The sequence below is a fragment of the Hyperolius riggenbachi genome, chromosome 5, assembly GCF_040937935.1.
Source record: "Hyperolius riggenbachi isolate aHypRig1 chromosome 5, aHypRig1.pri, whole genome shotgun sequence".
In the NCBI taxonomy this organism is placed as follows: domain Eukaryota; kingdom Metazoa; phylum Chordata; class Amphibia; order Anura; family Hyperoliidae; genus Hyperolius; species Hyperolius riggenbachi.
In genome coordinates, this window is record NC_090650.1 from 316,220,714 (window position 1) to 316,241,181 (window position 20,468).

The 20,468-nt window shown below is 44.7% G+C and overlaps 1 protein-coding gene across 1 annotated transcript in view; it reads left to right on the forward strand.

Moving 5' to 3' along the window:
- Window positions 1-20,468, forward strand: part of METTL4 (methyltransferase 4, N6-adenosine) — a 175,708-nt gene that overhangs the window by 48,006 nt on the left and 107,234 nt on the right. Inside the window, exon 5 of the mRNA XM_068237227.1 lies at window positions 17,159-17,333. Within this exon, the coding sequence (XP_068093328.1) occupies window positions 17,159-17,333 (175 nt within the window). The remainder of the gene's footprint in view (window positions 1-17,158; window positions 17,334-20,468) is intronic.

The window sequence follows — 20,468 nt, forward strand, 5'->3', positions numbered from 1 at the left end:
TTCTGTGGAGCTCAAGCATTGCTTATTTTTTAAGTACTTCCTTTTTTTTTCTTTTGATATGATAAATTCTGTGGTTAGATACAGACACAGAAGAGTGTAAAATGTAGGGGAAACAGCCTTAATAATAAATCATGTTCAAATAAAGCCGTCCATCAGTTGCATTACTCTGAGCCAGTCTTTCAAAGCTCATCTTGAGAAACGATTTGCCAGCCCAGATATACAGTATTACCTATGATGGATGGCACACTGCGGAACAAACGACACTGTAGTCACAGGTGCAAACTTTACTTCATACAATATAGAAAATACAAAAGTAAAAAGGTTAGTCCAGAACAGGTTGTTATATTTTTATGAGTGATTCTTAAGTTTTAGTTGACTTGAAGCACAGTTATGATCTCATAGCAGAAAATGTTTCTTGGTTTTATTAGCTGATTTATTGGTCAACAACATAGCAACAGCCAACAAAACCATGTCTGTGCCTCTTAAAGTGGGATTACACTCAAAATTAAATTTCACTGCTTCAGATAGCATGGTGGCGTAGTGGTTAGCACTCTTGCTTTTGCAGCACTGGGTCCCTGGTTTGAATGCCAGCCACGGACAGAGTTTGTATGTTTTCCCTGTGTCTCTCGGCACTCCCTATTTATCCCAAAAACATACAGAGAAGTTAATTGGCTTCCCTCTAAATTTACCCTTAACTACGATATATACACTTAATGATATATGACATAGATATATGACTATATGGTAGGGATTAGATTGTGAGCCCCTCTGTGGGACAGTTAAGGGACAAAACTATACACTCTGGTGCTATATAAATATTAAATAATAATAATATTTACATCACGCCTGCGCAGTTTGCTGCGGCCCACGTGGCCGTGATTGACAGCGGTGCTTCGCGCGGCTGCAGTAAGGCCGACCCCGTGGTCGTCCTGAATACCGAGACCGGGCGAATGGTGGGGAGTGGAGCAGAGCGGTCGGCGTGGGACAGTCGGCTGCAAGAGGCTGGAGAGAGCCCCAGGTGAGTAAACCTCATTTTCTGTGCATCCATGCTGTGCATTTGAGTGAACCTAACTTGCCTAATCTTCATGCTCCCCTCCAGTGACGGACTAAGCATTACCTTGTACTCATAGTGTGCTGTGTGATCTGGTTTTCTTGTATTCCTGTATTGTCATATTGCTGTTTGTCACCCCTAAATATTGTCTGTAACCTAAACCAATGTCCAGCGCTGCGTAATAAGTTGGCACTTTATAAATACAATAAATAATAATAATAATAATTTTCGTGCATTTGGCTAATAACTCGTTTAACCACTTCCCCACCGAGGGGATTTACCCCTGAAACACCAGAGCAATTTTCACCTTTCAGTGCTCCTTCCATTCATTCGTCTATAACTTTATTATTACTTATCGCAATGAAATGAACTATATCTTGTTTTTTTCGCCACCAATTAGGCTTTCTTTAGGTGGGACATTATGCCAAGAATTATTTTATTCTAAATGTGTTTTAATGGGAAAATAGGAAAAAAGTGTGGGAAAAAAATCATTATTTTTCAATTTTCAGCCATTATAGTTTTTAAATAATGCATGCTACTGTAATTAAAACCCATGAAATGTATTTGCCCATTTGTCCTGGTTATAAAACCGTTTAAATTATGTCCCTATCACAATGTTTGGCGCCAATATTTTATTTGGAAATCAAGGTGCATTTTTTTTTTCAGTTTTGCATCCATCCCTAATTACAAGCCCATAGTAAGTGTTTACGGTACTTACTTGCTGACTGGTGTGAGTAGAGTGCATACTTAATAGTACGCCACCAGTGAGCTGGCGTAGGGTGAGCCAAATGACAACTCACCTTGCTGCCGCTCAAACCGCTTAAATACTATTCCCTCTCCGAGTTGTTGCAACTTGAAGGGAGATGTAATTCGAAGTCCAGCGATCCCTGGAACCACGAAAATACTTGTACCTGCCCTGCGCACTATAGCATCACAGCTGTATCGGTGCCTGGTTTCAGCACTAGTCGCTGTGCACCAAAACAACCTGCTTCGGGGTTGAGTATAGTCCTTTTCGACCTCGAAGGTACCTCAACTCTGGTGAAAGGGTGTAGAACAGAATGCTTCAAGTTGTTTCTAACATTACTAGAGTTCCAACTTGTTGTGTTTGAATGCAGAGGGTTAAAGATTGTTTAGAGTGTGGAAGCTGCTATTGCTGATCTGATTTTTAAAATACTAATTGTCTAGATACCCTGATTTCCTGGCTTTAGCAGTAGCAAGCATGCAGGTGATACAGGTCCTTCTTTTTAAAAAATTAGCATATTGTAATAAAGTTCATTATTTTCTGTAATGTACTAATAAACATTAAGGCCCATACACACGTCCGTTTTTTGCGAACGACGGGTCGTTTGAACAACCCGTCGTTCAGTCGTTCGCCCACTAAATCGGGCGTGTGTACAGACTGTCGTTCGCGTGATAAGAGTGAGTTTGAGCGATCCGCCCGGCGTGTGTACGGGCCTTAAGACTTTCATATATTTTAGATTCATTACACACAACTGAAGTAGTTCAAGTCTTTTATTGTTTTAATGTTGATGATTTTGGCATACAGCTCATGAAAACCCCAAATTCCTATCTCAAAAAATTAGCATATCATGAAAAGGTTCTCTAAACGAGCTATTAACCTTATCATCTGAATCAACGAATTAACTCTAAACACCTGAAAAAGATTCCTGAGGCTTTTAAAAACTCCCAGCCTGGTTCATTACTCAAAACCGCAATCATGGGTGAGACTGCCGACCTGACTGCTGTCCAGAAGACCATCATTGACACCCTCAAGCAAGAGGGTAAGACACAGGCAAAGGTCTACACTGTGAAGTCTGAACACCTGATGTGCATATTAATTCTAGGTTAGTTACAGTCAAAGTCTTAGCCACGGAGGATCTGTACACCGACACCAGGGGAGAAACATTTTTTAGATCAAGTTCAGAAGTGGCAGATTTCATGAATTCTCAGTATAGAAATCTTTATTTGATAACCATGCATTTAAAAAAAAGGGCTAGGCACATTACACTTTGGGTACAGTGGGGCAGAAATAATTGTCTAATATAACACTGTCCAAAACAATAAAATTACAAAGAGAGGGGCGGAGCTAGCGATGGCCGCGTGAGGACATCTGGTGTAAGAGCTCCCGCTTCCTTCTACCCTTATAAGAGATAAAAGCTGGCATTTTCCGCCAAACTGTAACCTGAATATGTCAGGGAGATCTAGAAGGACCTCCAGCATCGACCCAAAGCAGCAGAAATCCACTCCCTTGCAATCAAAAGTGACCCGATACCTTCAAAAGAACGAGGCCACACAGATCACTGCTAAAATGGCTGCTGAGACGCCCTCTCCTAGCGGAAAGCCGACGACAACATCAGCTGAAGAGTCTTCCACCGCTAAGTCACTAAGCGAGATCAGAGACTTCCTCCACAGTCTGCCGACTAAAGCTGACCTGGATGAGCTAGCTGTCCGTATTACTACAGCTACCCACGCTGAGATCCAGGAGGTGCAGGAGGAGGTGAGGGATCATGGCGGCCGGCTTGCGGCCTTGGAAGCAGACGTGACAGCTATGAAGGCTGAGATCCGAACACTAACTGAGCAAAATAAACAGCAAAAAGCCATTAATTCCATCCTTAGGGTGAACACGGAAGACTTGCAGAACAGAAGCAGGAGGTGCAACATAAGAATACAGGGCCTACCCGAAACTGTTGCTGCGTCACAACTGGGCCCCACCATGACCGCCATTTTTAACCAACTTCTCAAGCAACCTGATGGCGCCGAACTGAAAAAAGATCGCATACATAGGGCCCTGAGGTCACAGCCTTTGAACAGGAACCCACCAAGAGACGTTATCTGCCGAATACATTATTTTAATGAGAAAGAGGCGATAATGAAAGCCGCTAGGAACGCCATGACGATTGAGCACGAGGGCCACAAACTGCTATTGTTCCAGGACCTGGCTCCAAGCACTCTATTGCAAGGAAGAGCCCTTCAACCTTTGCTGAAAGTTCTACAAGAAGAGGATGCCTCCTATAAGTGGGGGTTCCCCTTCCAACTCCATATCCTGAAGGACGACAAGAGCTTCACACTTAAACAACCCTCGGAGCTACCTGATCTTTTTATTGCATTAGACCTGCCGAAAGTAGATCTACCGGAATGGCAGCCGGACAAATTTGGTATCGGTCTCCCACAACGCCAACGGAGGTCAAATCAAGGAAGGCGACAGCAGCAGATGGAATAACAGGTTACTGATCTAGTCTTTGCATGGACACCTGTCTGGAGGAAGAAGAATCTTTTAGATCAACATACAGCTAAGTAGTCTGCGTGGAGGGAACGTATACTTTCTAGCATTAAGCCCAATTTTAATATTCACCCAGCCCTGACTTTTGTTCCTGGACACACTACAAGGAGGGGAGGAGGGAGGCCTATATGGAGAGATGATGTCACATACTTGGTTTAACTGCGAAAAAACTGTTCGTTCCCACGGCAAGAACTCTCTCCCCCCTGCTTTTTTCCTCTCCGTAAGAACTAAGATACGTTTGGGGGAGGATTTCTTGCTGCTGCCTACAAATCTTACTGTTTGCATCTAACAGGGGTGAACTCTGGACAATGTCACTGTAGCTCATAAAGTAGTGTGCTGGATGAGTCTTATCGCTAATAAGGCTGTCTATCTATGTCTGGCCTACGAGCTTGCACTATCTGCTCCCTGGAGCACCTTGCTGAGACAAGAGACTGGGAATCTATGGTTATTTATCCTCTAGATATATTGACAGGAGTGGTTGTTTAATATTGAAATGTGTGCTTTACTGGTCTGGAGCGGCGCCATGCCTGCTATACACTTAGGGGCGGCTGCCTCACGTTCGTGCTATGCGGGCGGTGTGGCGGACATGGCGCCGCGCCGGGCTACAGATACATCCACTATGTGGAGGTCCTGGCTGATAGGTTTTTCTATATTATGCTTTCCCTAATGCAAATACACGATGCTATAGGATGCTCCACTCGGATCTAATTTGCTTGCAAATGTTAGAACCAGGAAACTTATATGTCTACATACATGAGATGAGCCCTTACGCTATTCCCTTGCTGCAAATAGTTGATGGGGCCCATACAGTCACCACTAGATTATTAACCCTTGCTTTTGCCTTAACATAAGCAAAAACGCACACGCAACTTACTAGGCAAAGTGATAACCCGGGGATATTAAAGGACGATCTTAGTGAAATAGAGTACACTCTGGGCGATGGGTAGCTCCCCTACCTATATGGGTTAAACAGGAGCCACAGCTCCATCCCTAAAGAGAGGTGGAAGATAACATCCACATTACACCCATTCTACTACCTCCCCTCCCCCCCCCCCCCCCCCAGGGGACGATTCTAAGTGCTCAGAGGCAAATGCATAGAACATCGTATGCTAAAGGTGAAAGAATAGGTTATATATATTACAATAATATACCCTGCACGCAGTTAACATGATTACTAAGCTTCCCAGACAGGACCATGGTCGTTAAGTTGTTCTCTCTGTTATCATTACGTTTATGTTGAAGATGTTGTTATTATCTAAATTCAGGTTAAAGCACATCGTATTTCCCCTGTCAGTTCTTTTTATCTGTTTAAACTGACCCACATAAGCTACTATTAAGGGTGGAGGGGAGTGGAGACACCACTTCTCGTCGCAGGACATGGTACTCTCTCTCCCCAATAGGACATTCCTGCAATTGCAGGTGATACTTTGGTTATCAACCTACAACCTAGAAGTGTCTATGGTACCACAATATTGGGTACGAAATCAATGGTATATGCAATTTGAAATGAAAATAGTCAAGGGGTTTGTTATCAGTTATAGCTTTTCAATGTTGTACTCACGGCGACCACTCAAAAACAGGAAGTCAATATGGTACATATGAAAATTATGACCATCAATGCCAAAGGCCTTAACATCCCCGAGAAGAGACGTGTCCTGCTTAGGGACATGTGGAGGCAGAGGGCACAAGTTGTATTTATACAGGAGACACATTTCAAGGGGCCTAACCACCCTAAACTCTGTGACCGACGCTTCCCCATGGCCTATTACAGCAGCTCACAGATTGGGAAAACAAAGGGGACAGCTATACTCATAAGCAGCACAATCCCGGTAGTAGAAATAGATCTTAGAACTGACCCACAGGGACGCTTCATCCTCTTGAAGTGCTCTATCTTAGATCAAAAATATACCTTGTGCTCTATTAATGCACCAAACAGCGAGCAGGACAGGTTTCTCATGAGGTTCCTCGCAGTGTTGGACTCCTTTGCGGAGGGCAGCATTATTATAGGGGGCGACCTTAATGCAGCTCTCAACCCCTCCATAGACACCTCCCATGGTAAATCAAATATTGCTTATGCCAGATTAAATAGAGTGAAAAAAGCTCTTCATGAAAGGCAACTCATAGACACTTGGAGAGTAACACACCCTCAAGTCAAGGATTACACTTTCTATTCATCAGTACACAAGGTATACACTAGGCTGGACTACATATGGGTCTCTCACAACCTATTGACTGAACATATATCCTCTGAAATCGGAGTGATCACATACTCAGATCACGCCCCAGTCTTTGCTACCCTTAATTGTAAATCTAAAAAAGACACACCATTCACATGGAGGCTAAATATATCCATGATTCATGATGATTCCAATAACGCTAAGATAGCCAAACAAATAGAGGATTACTTTGAATTTAATGATAAGAATGATGTTTCGTTGCCTACTTTGTGGGAGACTTATAAATGCGTCCTAAGGGGATACCTGATCAAATTAGGCACTAAGCTTAAGAGAGAAAGGGGAGCCATGATTGAACAACTGTTGGGAGAAATTCGCACACTGGAACATAAACACAAATGCCATCCTAACGAAGCTGAACTCCTACTTCTGACAGAAATCAGACATAGACTGAATAAGATCCTTCAGGACTCTGCTAAACAGGCAGCGCATAGATGCAATCATATGTTTTACCTCCATGGAAACAAGTCTGGCAGGCTGCTGGCAAGAGCCATGAAGCAACAACAGCAAAAAAACCTACGTATCCCAAATAATTGATTCCAGGGGAGTAAAACATATTAGAAACAAATCCATTGCTGGCGCATTTAAAAACTTTTATTACAAACTATACAACCTAACACAAGGCACCACAGACTCAATTAGGGAGCCTCGGCAATCCATAATACAGGAATACTTGACTCAGGCAAAAATGCCTTAGCTGACAGAGGAAATGAAGAACTCTCTAGAAGAGCCTTTTACTGAAACTGAAATACAAAAAGTAATCATGGGTCTAAAACCTGGGAAGGCTCCAGAACCAGACGGCTTCCCTGCCGAGTACTATAAAAAATATAAAAGCCACCTAATACCGTATCTATGCAAATTATTCAATGCTGTGGCAGAGGGAGGGGGGGGGGGGGGATCCACCTCTTCCAAAACAGGCACTAGAATCACACATTGCGGTCATTATCAAACCCCAAAAAGATCCCTCCTCTTGCGGGAGCTACCGCCCCATCTCCCTACTGAACACTGACCTAAAAATCTTTGCTAAGCTCCTGGCCAATAGAATAGCAGAACATATGCCCTGCTTGATACATTGGGACCAGCTGGACTTCATACCTCAGAGAGAAGCCAGAGATCACACCATTAGGACAATTGATCTGCTCCAGCTTGCTCGGTCAAAGAAGATACCCTGTATGCTACTTTCTACGGACGCAGAAAAGGCTTTTGACCGGGTAAGCTGGAGATGGATGAAGGGGGTGTTGGGACATATAAATCTAGGGGACCGGATGTTGTCATGTGTAGGAGCCCTTTATACGATTTCAAATGCTAAAATAAAGGTAAATGGCATTTTTTCAGATCCACTCGATATTACGAACGGTACTCGGCAGGGATGCCCGCTTTCCCCATTGATCTTCGCATTGGTGTTAGAACCATTTCTCTGTCAGATTGGAAACAATATAGATATCACGGGACTCAGTATAGGGGAGACAAATCATAAAATTGCAGCCTACGCTGACGACCTTTTATTCTTTTTAACCCGGCCACTGCTATCCATGCCCATTCTTCTCGAGGAGTTTACAAGATTTGGGAAACTATCCTTCTTCAAAATAAACCCACCTGAATGCTAATGGCTGCTAGATGTGGTATGGCAGGTAAAGGGTGTATGACAGTGCATCCTGATTGGCTGACGAGCACCTGCTGACGACTCAAATGTAGCTGCATGCATGTATTGCTGTGTTCTATTGCTTGTGTGTGTCGAATTTAGCATTCAGTATGGAGGCAGTGTTGGTGGGTTTTCTGGATGTGAGAGGTCCAGAGCCTGGGTGTGAGAGGTCCAGGCCCACCTGCACTCCCCTCCAGATATCGCGCATTGGCCTTGGGGCCCCGGCCAGTGAGAGAGGTCCGGGGCTCCTGGCCATCGTGCGAACCAATCGTGTGTTTTTTTCTTCAAAATAAACCCAGACAAATGCGAGGCCTTTGGAGTGGGAATACCACCAAAGCTGGAGCACTCTCTCAGAAGTAACTTCCCGTTTAAATGGAATAGCCAAGCTATTAGATATCTAGGCACTAATATTTCAGATTCCCCCACGAACCTCTATTCCCAAAATTTTCCACCAATGTTACATAAAATACAGATTTAAAAAATTGGGACTTCCCACACCTTTCATGGTTGGGTAGAATATCAGTGATAAAAATGAACGTAATGCCCAGGATACTGTACCTATTCCAGACTCTACCAAATGAAATGCCACTCTCGTTTTTCCAACAGATGCAATCTACATTTAACAGGTACATTTGGAGACATAAGCCTCCCCGTCTGAAAAAAGATATTTTATATTGCCCCAAACAGCTAGGGGGACTGGCAATGCCATGCATACGACGGTATTATGAGGCAGCTATCTTAACCTGCGCAGTGGACTGGCATAGACACAGGGACTGCAAACAGTGGGTGGAGGTAGAAAGAACACTCTCGAATTACCCGATTGAGAATCTGCTGTGGACTAGCCTAAACTCTCTTGGAACCTTCCATTTCTAGCCCATAATACAATCTTTGTATGCCATAGAGTGAATAGATATTCACAAATAGCACCCTTCCCCTCTCCTCTATTGCCAGTGTCTGCTAACCCAAAATGTGGAGTGATAGGAGATGGGCTCCCATGTAATAGAACATATGAGCAAAGAAATATACGCTTTAGAGATATGTGTGTGCGGGGCGGCTGGATCTCTCTCTCGGCTCTTAGAGAGAAGCAAGTCTGTGCAAATCTACAATGGTGGGAATATTTTCAATACAGATATCTCATGACTTCGCTAGAGCTACACCTTACCCTGTTGAGGCAGCCATCTGAATTTGAATCTCTATGTTTGGGGGAAGGGTTGAGTGAAAAAACCCTTTCAAAAATCTCCTCGATACTGTTGTTGGCTGCGGCTCCCCAAATGCCTTTCTTTGTGGCCTGGGAGAGATCTAGGCAGGTCCTTTACACAGACACAAAGATCAAAAATGTGCATTTATGCCCACAAATCTTCAAGAGCAGTTAGAATACAAGAGGCCAATTATAAAATACTTACCCGCTGGTATTTTACTCCGGTCAGACTGAAAACTTTTTTTCCATATAGGGACGACACATGCTGGAGATGCAAAATACATAAAGGGTCTCTACTACACATTATATGGGCATGTCCTCTACTCACGGATTACTGGAAAAAAATCGAGAGACTTCTTAAAGCTGTCACTAATAGAGAGGTTCCCTTTGATCCGGGTTTCTATATCCTGCACTGCAATAATTGGTCCATGAGGGGCTATGTAAATTCTATTGTAAAACACATCCTCAACGGAGCCAAATGCCTACTACTCAGACACTGGGGTGGAGCAACTGTACCTGGGAATGAGGAGCTGGTTAAAGAATTAGATACCATTGAATTAATGGAAGATTTATCGTTTGCGGCCCTAAACAAAACTGATATATATATATATATATAAGAAGACCTGGTCATATTGGAACTTTTTCAGACATTCAGAGGAATTTGAAACAGTACTCAAGGGCAAATAATGTTACCATCTCATTCCCAATCTTCACCTTCCGCTGGCATTTGATGGTCGGATTATACACTTATCATTAGACCCCTGTAATTAATTAATATCTTCGATTGAAAGGTAGCTGTGAATACATGGGATGAAAAGAGGGGGGGGTTTAGATAAGACAAAAGTAAAATTTTATGCATGTTTTGATTATACCTTAGTGTATAGTATTGTCACATGTTTTGAAACTATATCACTCAGCTAAGGTGGAAGAGCTTACCATCTATGGACCCTGTTTGACATATTGCTGTTTGGAAAATTATAGATACTCTAATATGGGACCCTTATTGATCTGAAAAATCGCAGTTATAATTGTATAGGGTGTTGTGGAAAATAGTGTTCACTATGAAACTATAAATCATACATCAGTGGCGTAGCAATGGGGAGAGCAGCCATAGCGGTGCTACGGGGCCCCGCGGCAGCCCTAAGTCACAGGGGGCCCGCAGCTGCCTGAGAGTACTTTTTATTTTTTTAATTTTTTTATTATACTGCCGTGCCGGGCCCCCGCCCCCCCCCCCTCATCTCGGCGCCCCCCCCCCCTCATCTCGGCGCCCCCCCCTCCTTTTACGAGCGGCGGCGGGAGGTGCGGCATATTCAGCAGGCTCCGGCGGGGGTAATCAGCCGCTAGAGGTCCAGCTGCCTCCGGGCTACTGTCTCCTCTGTATGCCGCGCGCACTGGTTCCTGGTTTATTGCGCGCGGCATACAGAGGAGACACCGTAGCCTGGAGGCAGCTGGACCTCTAGCGGCTGATTACCCCGCCGGAGCCTGCTGAATATGCCGCACTTCCCGCCGCCGCTCGTAAAAGGAGGGGGGACTCCGGACCCCAGGTGAGGCAGGGGGGGATAGGAGTCGGGCCCCTACCCCACTAGCCACCCACCCGCCTAATTAGCCACCCACCCAGCTGCCTAATTAGCCACCCAACCAGCCGCCTAATTACCCACCCAGCTGCCTAACCCACCCACCCGCCTAATTACCCACCCACCCAGCTGACTACTTACCAGCACCCACCCAGCTGCCTAATTACCCACCCACCCAATTACACGCCCAGTTGCCTAATTACCCACCCAGCTGCCTAATTACCCACCCACCCAGCTGCCTAATTACCCACCAACCCAGTTGCCTAATTACCCACCCACCCAGCTGCCTAATTACCCACCCACCCAGCTGCCTAATTACCCACCCACCCAGCTGCCTAATTACCAGCACAAAGCCCACCCACCCAGCTGCCTAATTACCCACCCAGCCATCAGCTGCCTAATTATCCACCCACCCAGCTGCCTAATTACCAGCACAAAGCCCACCCACCCAGCTGCCTAATTACCCACCCAGCCATCAGCTGCCTAATTATCCACCCACCCACCCAGCTGCCTAATTATCCACCCACCCACCTGCCTAATCACCCACCTACCCATCCAGCTGCCTAACCACCCACCCACCTACCCACCCATCCAGCTGCCTAACCACCCACCTACCCACCCACCCAGCTGCCTAATTACCAGCACAAAGCCCACCCACCCAGCTGCCTCATTACCCACCCAGCCATCAGCTGCCTAATTATCCACCCACCCACCCAGCTGCCTAATTACCAGCACAAAGCCCACCCACCCAGCTGCCTAATTACCCACCCAGCCATCAGCTGCCTAATTATCCACCCACCCACCCAGCTGCCTAATTATCCACCCACCCACCTGCCTAATCACCCACCCACCCATCCAGCTGCCTAACCACCCACCCACCTACCCACCCATCCAGCTGCCTAACCGCCCACCCAGCAACCCACCCAGCTGCCTAACCGCCCACCCAGCCACCCACCCCGCTGCCTAACCGACCCACCCAGCCCTAACCGACCACCCAGCTGCCTAACTGCCCACCCACCCACCCAGCTGCCTAACCGGAGCCGCCTAACCGCCCACCCGGCTGCCTAACCGAGGCTACCTAACTGCCCCCCCCTTCCACCCAGCTACCTAACTTCCCACCCAGCTACCTAACTGCCCACCCAGCTACCTAACTGCCCACCCAGCTACCTAACTGCCTACCCTGCCACCCAGCGACCTAACTGCCTACCCTGCCACCCAGCGACCTAACTGCCTACCCTGCCACCCAGCGACCTATCTGCCTACCCTTCCACCCAGCTACCTAATTGCCTACCCTGCCACACAGCTAGCTATCTGCCTACCCTGTAACACAGCTACCTAACTGCCTACCCTGCCACCCAGCTACCTATCTGCCTACCCTTCTACCTAACTGCCTACCCATCTACTTATCTGCCTGCCCTGCCACATAGCTACCTATCTGCCTACCCTGCTACCTAGCTACCTATCTGCCTACCTGGCTACCTAACTGCCTACCCTCCCACCCAGCTACCTAACTTCCTACCCAGTGCAGTGCCTGCACTGCAAAAAGCGTGCCAGCCTGCCCAACCACCCTCCCTCCAGGTAATTAATGTTATCCCACTATAGACCTGGCTACATATACTGCATTTTGTGGGGAAATCTGGCGACAATCTGATTGCATTTTGTTGGTGAAATTTTGCCACAATCTGATTGCATTTTGTCGGGAAATCTGGCGATAATCTGATTGCATTTTATGGGGAAATCTGCAGACAATCTGGTTGCATTTTGTAGGAAAATCTGCTGACAATCTGGTTGCATTTTTTGGGGAAATCTGATGCCAATCTGGTTGCATTTTTTTGGGAAATCTGCTGCCAATTTGGTTGCATTTTTTGTGGGAAATCTGCTGCCAATCTGGTTGCATATTGTGTGGAAATCTGCCGACAATCTGGTTGCGTTTTGTGGGGAAATCAGATTTCCCCACAAAATGTTTGGGTGGGAGGTCCGAGGTCTGTGGGGTTGGAAGGTGGGGTTGGAAGGTGGGGGGGGGGGGCATAATTTTTTTTTGCTATGGGGCCCAGTCATTTCTAGCTACGCCCCTGTCATACATGCCAATATTTTGTATAATGTTTACTATAATTTGTGAAATAAAAGATTATTAAAAAAAAAAATTACAAAGAGAAAAAGACGTACATGTGTATATATAGATAATACCATCAGGCGTTAATAACACAATATATACAAACCCATAACATGCATGAAAATACCCTATGTATAGTAAAGAGCAAGAAACATGCCATGTAGAAGCAAATGTCTTGTACAATACATTAGTCCAAGACGGCACAAAACTGCATGATGGAAAATAATGCAAACTGGTGCCAAACGCTTTTCTGCGCAATAGCAGAAAAATGTTTAGCATTGGCTAAACGTGCCGTCGCCGGGCATCCCGCCAGCTGCTTGTGTAAACCACCCCTAATATAACCTAATATATTTCACAGCTGTTGAGGACAGAAGGGGGTGGTGCCAAAGCTTTAAGTTTGTTTTTCTTTTTTGCAATGAATTCATTCATTTGATGAGTGGCAGTAGTGATGATCACCGGAGGCTGTTACGAGTAATCATGAGTGATTACTCGTGATTCAAATGTAGTTAAATTGTTGCAGATGTGCGGCGGGGATACAAGGGGTTATTATTTCCCCCTAATTCTGCCATCCGCCCTGCGTTCCAAAGAGCTTACATGCGTCCTGTTGATCACATTGCAAGCCTCACACCGGTGCACTTCCTCCTTCAAGTCGGAAGGAGGAAGTGCGCCGGTGTGAGGCTTGCAACGCGACCAATAGGATGCGTGCAAGCTCTTTGGAATGCAGGGCTCTATACTATAAAGCTTACCCGGTCTTTGGTCTTTCCTGTCATTCCTGCGCTGTGACCGCCTCTCCTCAGGAAGCCTTCAGAACACAGTAGTTCTAAATATGAGTGTATCTGTAATGCACATGCGTGAGTCCAGGCAGCGGTGGCAACATATTTACTCCTGTCAGGTGCAGCTCTGCAGATTTTTTATTTCTGAGAATTCCAAAGCCAGCGAAAATAATGTCTCGTCTACCAGAATGCTCCTGGGAGGAGAATTCTGCATAGCTAAACAGCCTTGGTTAAGCATCATGTGAGGGTAGGGCTGCATAGCAATATACTCTACGGCCCTTTTCCACTAGCAATCACAAACGCCAGCGATTACCATTTTTCGTTAATTTTGTTATGCGATTGCAATTTTTAATTTGCATTGCATTATCACTCTTAATCGCTCCAGAAAGCGATTGCGATTTGCAAATCGAATCACTATAGTGGAAAATACGTCTCATGATTTCTATGATAAAGTAGCAACCCTAGCGAATTAAAAATCACTAACGATTTGTGATTTTGCGATTCAGCTGTGCAGTGGAAAAAGGCCATCCTTGTTCACACAGTGCGCATTTCAGCAACGTGTATAGTGTATGATAAACAAGGGCACCAGAAGTGCATAGACTGTCTGAGGGTCCCACTTTTGCATTGTGCAGCAGGGGGTCATTGTAACGCACCTCTGCATGCATGTTTGTCCAAACGCTGCGCTGATCCATTCACTGTCAGTGAATGGAATCAGCACCGCAATGGAGAGCAATGCAGATTATGGCCTCAATTCACTAAGCTTATCTCCTGTCTTCAATAGCATTTCTAGAGTTATCACCATGGTGATGAGGCATGTCATATTCAGGAAACATTTTACCTCAGGCAAACCTAAAGTTAACTCTTCTGTCTTTAACTCTTCAATCCTTAAAATAACTCCAGAATTCTACAGTTAACCTCCCTGGCGTTCTATTAAGATCGCCAGGGAGGCTGCGGGAGGGTTTTTTTTTTAATAAAAAAAAAAATTATTTCATGCAGCCAACTGAAAGTTGGCTGCATGAAAGCCCACTAGAGGGCGCTCCGGATGCGTTCTTCTGATCGCCTCTGGCGGCCAGAAGTAACACGGAAGGCCGCAATGAGCGGCCTTCCGTGTTTCGCTTACCTCGTCACCATGGCGACGAGCGGAGTGACGTCATGGACGTCAGCCGACGTCCTGACGTCAGCTGCCTCCGATCCAGCCCTTAGCGCTGGCCGGAACATTTTGTTCCGGCTACGCGGGGCTCAGGCGGCTGGGGGGGACCCTCTTTCGCCGCTGTATGCGGCGGATCACCGCACTGCAGCGGCGATCAGGTAGCACACGCGGCTGGCAAAGTGCCGGCTGCGTGTGCTGCTTTTTATTTGAGCCAAATCGGCCCAGCAGGGCCTGAGCGGCAGGCTCCGGCAGTACAGGACGAGCTGAGCTCGTCCAGACCGCTCAGCAGGTTAAAGACAGGCTGTTAATTAACTGTGTGTGAAAATAACTACAGAGGAGGTAACTTGAGGAATGAAGAGATAAGATAACTCTCTCACTGTGTGGAGGTAAGTTTTCTCTTTCCTTATTATCTCCAGCATGATCTTAGTGAATTAAGGCCATTGTGTGTTGCATTGGAAGCACATGGCCACCTGCAATGCATAGTGTGTATCATAGCTCCCAACTGTCCTTTTTTTCAGAGGGCCAGTCCCTCTTCGGGAAACCAATCCCTCTGTCCCTCTTTCTTCCTCACTTGTTCCTCTTTCAGGACTGATGCACAGATTTAAATATATGTATTTTTCTATTGTAAAATATGTGTAATTTACTCTAAACTTAATTCCCATGCTTTAAATTGATATATTTCTTAATTTCAAATGTTAATATGAAGAAAAACTAGTGTTTCTACAAATGACCAGTGTGGTTCCAATTCTAAAATGACATTATTATTATTTATATAGCACCGACATCTTCCGCAGCACTGTACACAGTATATATAGCCTTGTCACTAAATGCCCCTCAAAGGAGCTCACAATCTAGTCCCTACCATAGTCCTATGTCTATATTGTGTAGTATATGGATCATAGTCTAGGGCCAATTTAGGAGGGAAGCCAAATTATCTGTATGTTTTGGGGATGTGGGAGGAAATCAGAGTGCCCGGAGGAAACCCCTGCAGACACTGGGAGAACATACAAACACCTTGCAGATGTTGACCTGGCTGGGATCGAACTGGGGACCTAGCGATGCAAGGCGAGAGCGCTAACCACTACGCCACCGTGCTGCTACATTGTTTGCTTATGAATTATAGAGTGGTATGCGTGACTAGGGGTGTGGCAGGGGTGTGGGGTGTGATTAGAGGTATGGAAAGGGGTATGTCTTAGAGAGCCCCTCTTCCTCATCTCAAAAAGTTGGAAGGTATGTGTGCATGAGAGTTATTAAGACGTGACAACCCTGCTGTGTCTATGCTCTGTTTCTCAGCAGCTGACACATGAATTGATGGTTACTACCCAGCAAGCTGTAGTTTACCAAGAGCAATGTGCAGTGCACCCTTAGCATGGAGTCGTGAGTCAGCTATATTACTGGAATGAAATGGAAAGCTGGCCACAGATTACTTTGGCTAATGTCTCATTGTTTACTGATTAATAAAGACTTAACTATTAATAGTAAGTATTGGCAGTGGTTTGGAATTAATGCTTAGAATAATTCCTGTTATTTTTTTCTCGTAAGTCCCAAACCATTAAATTTCTCTGTTTAAAATCTAGTATAATGTATACTTATCAGAAACCTGTCAATGCAAAGCTCCATTTTACAGGGCTTGCACATAACATGCCGCTTATTTCACAAGACAGTTAACACATTCTGAGACCTGAACCTTAGCAGGCCTCTTTGGGCCTGAGTACATTTCCTTTGTCTCTGTTCACCCATGAATTTCTTATCAGGTTATATTTATAATACACCTTCTTTTTATAACAGCCATTCTTAAAATGCTCCATTTTAAGGAAGCAGTCTGCTGAATTATTTAAGTGCATACTCTGAAAGCACTTTACCATCTGTTTTCGCAATTTATATGCTGCCGCTATCACATCAGTCATCACTGAACTAGTATGTTGTTTGTGCAGGAGCTGTATCCAGGAATACAAACAATAAAGCTACAAGAAGATTTTTTTCACTTTGGTCACTGGGTGGCACTGTTGTCCTTTCTTTAATTTTAGTAGAGGGCTAAAGCGTTATTTCTTGGTTAAATAGTCTATGAATGGTACAGAAATGCTTTGCTGTACACTGCTTGCTGAACATTTCTTTCCATGTAAATATGTTTGTTTTTGTCTAGATATAACCACTTATCCCCTTTGGAAATAAAACAACTTCCTATACCCGCTTTGGCTGCACAAAACTGCCTTGTAGTTACTTGGGTGACCAATAGACAAAAGCACTTACGATTTGTAAAGGAAGATCTCTACCCTCACTGGTCAGTCAGGACCCTTGCGGAGTGGCACTGGGTAAAGGTAGGTAACAATAATTTGTCCTGTACTAAAAGATGCATCATTTATGTCATAGGGCTGGTTCAGACAGATGTCAAAATCACCAACCCGCAGCAGCCTGGCGTCTTGTTTTAAATGCTTTTCGACACGTATGCTGTGTTTTTCATCCACGCAAAAGGGACACGGAAGTGTGGTGGCAAACAGTCCTGGAAATAACCTGTTGCTTCCAGGATTGGCTAAATACCAGGCAGACGATGGTGAAAATTAGGATCAAAACATAGCGTTTGCATGAACAATGGTAAAAGGCGGTAAGTGATAGGCGTACGTATGTTAGAGCCGCCGGTGAGCTGGGTGCAGGGTGAACTGAATGACGGCGCACCCTGCTGATGTTCAAATCTCCGGTTGTGTTAAATACTATTCCGTAATGATGTAATTTGGGGTCTGGCAGTCGCCGGATCCCCCAATTACTCTTGCGTGAAGGGTGCCCAGCATAGCACTAGTGCTATGACTGCGCCCAGCTTCAGCGCTCTGTGCTTAGTGACGGGTGCCAAAAATTACCCTCTTCGAGTGTTACGGCTCATTCATTTGAACGGACAGTGTTTAAGCCATGAGCACCGCGACCGTTGTTTACCGTCACAGAAACGTCCATCTGAATCAAGCCTTACAGTTGTTATATTATTATTATCACTTTATTATATTATAAAGTGTTTACTATTATCACTTACATTTAAAAGTGCTGAACTTTTACTGGAAGCAAGCAATGGCATGTTTTGAACGCTGTCAGAATGGAGTTGCATTCCAAGATTGATCATATGTTAGATATTTTTTCCACCAAATGGAACAGAACATTTTTATCTGTTCAAGAGGTCCCGAAAGGCCTTCAGTTGGCTATTCAGCAAGGTATAGGTCAAGACGAAACTACTAGGCATTGCTTTCGTAATCGAGGAAGAAACCTTTCCTTTGAAGTGAAATTCCAATCTTATTAAAAAAACTAGCACATCAGTTCAGATCTGTATGATACGATTCATTTAACAAAGATTGTTTCAGCTTCCTTGCAGTTATTTATGAACAGAGATTTTTCTTGAAAGACAAAATAGCCAAAAAGGCAGTTTGTAGTGAGCCATTCCCAACTTTTTTGGGGGCTTTATCCATTCAAACTTCTGATCTGAATACTTGTTCAGGGTCTATGGTTTAAATAATTAGAGGCAGAGGATCAGCAGGACAGGCCAGGCAAACTGTATTGTTTAAAAGTAAATAAATATATTAGCCTCCACATTCCTCTCACTACAGGTGTGCTTTAAAGAGACTCTGTAACAAAATGTTCAGCCTTATTTCTTCTATCCTATAAGTTCCTATACATGTTCTAATGTGGTCTGTCTTACTGCAGCCTTTCCTAGTTGCACAGTGGCTGTATTATCTCTGTTATATAATCTAATCTTCTTTCCTCTGATGGCTTTGTCGGGCTCAGGCAGTCAGGCAGGGATGTGCTACTCTGTGATAGTATAGAAGCTATACACACCCTCTCCAGGCTCTGTATGAGTCACAGACTGAGCTCCTCTCAGCCTAGCACATGCTGTTAGCAGCCAGGTCTTTTGTTTGTAAACACTGCCTAAAACTGGCAATTACAAGCCAGGATTGCAGCAGGGAGTGGCAGAAACAGCACAGAGGTTCCCAGGAGAACATAATGAATGGAATGGTATGCTTTTTATTGTAAGAGTTTTGAGTACAGATTCTCTTTAATACATTTTCAAAAACTGTACCAGAACAAGTATGCTGTCCAGATATTCTGACTCTGCTAACTGTATGCATTTTACATAAATTAAATTATGGAAGCCAGGTAACTGACATTTAAAAACAACAACATAAAGTCCCTTCATTTGGGGGATTTCCCATGACTTCCTGTAATTGTGATCTCCATGGACCTACATGGCTTTATTGTGAACCCTGGAGGTCTTGGTGGAATGCAATGAAATCCTAATGTGCATTTGATCTATGGGGGACATATTATAAGAAAAAAAGGTTTCATTTTCTCTCTTTTCCATCGGTCTATATACTTTCTATCAAAGCAAATAGTGAAAATGACTGCCAGACCAGTATTCAGAGAGCAATATAAAAAAAAGCCCTAAAATAGGTTCTGTCTTTATTTTACATCGTTAAAAGCTAAATTAATGCAGGCTAAAACAGCATAAAAAGTAAAAAAAGAAAAAAAAAAAGTACTTTGCTTTTGAGGCTTGTGTGTGTTGGATTGTGTGGAACTGTAAGGCCTTAAGGTGGCCACTAACTGTCCAATTTCTAGTGAAAAATCGTTTGAGCGATCAGAATTTCTGATCGGACGAAAAATCGTTCACTACACCATCAACAAACCAATCTTTGCTTCCTATCAATCATGACCACCAAGAAAATCCAAATTTTCGTTCGACCAAAATTCATTCGGGCGACATTTTTTTCACTTGTTCATAATCGATTGTGTCCATCAATGGAGATTATTTACAACCAATCCGATCAGAATTTCTGATCACTCAAACGATTTTTCGCTAGAAATTGGATCGTTAGTGGCCAGCTTTAGGCCTACTAGAACTGTTTCAGCAGCATTTTAATATTGCCGGCGTTTTCAAAAGCACCAGGGTAATTAAAGTCAATTGAAGTAATCTCAAAGTAGCGATTGGGATTTCCCAAGATCGCAATCGCACTTTTGGCGCATTTGTGCTTCAAAACAAAGGATAGGATCACTCCAAAATCGCTATTCAATTGCTGTGCTTTTATCACCAAACTTATAGAAATCGCTAATCCCATTCACTGTACAAATCCGTTGCATTAAATTCAAAATCATTTAAAGGAAACCGGAGACCAAATAAGTCTCGGGTATTATACTTTCCTGAGGCTTCCTCCAGCCCCCTTGAGGCCTGGCCTCACTGTCTCCACAGGCGCTCCTGTTCCTGCTGAACCACCAGGTTCTCTGGCCGAGTCGCGCTTCGTTGTGCATGCAGTAGTTATTGCGCAGATGCAGAACGCTCCCGGCCGGTAGGGCATGATGTAGGAGCATGCACAACGTAGCACGGCTCGGCCAAAATACTGGGCAGTCCAGCGGGAGACAGGAGCGGCCTGGGGAGACAGCGAGAGACCGAGCAGCCTCAAGGGTGCTGCAGGAAGCCCCAGGTA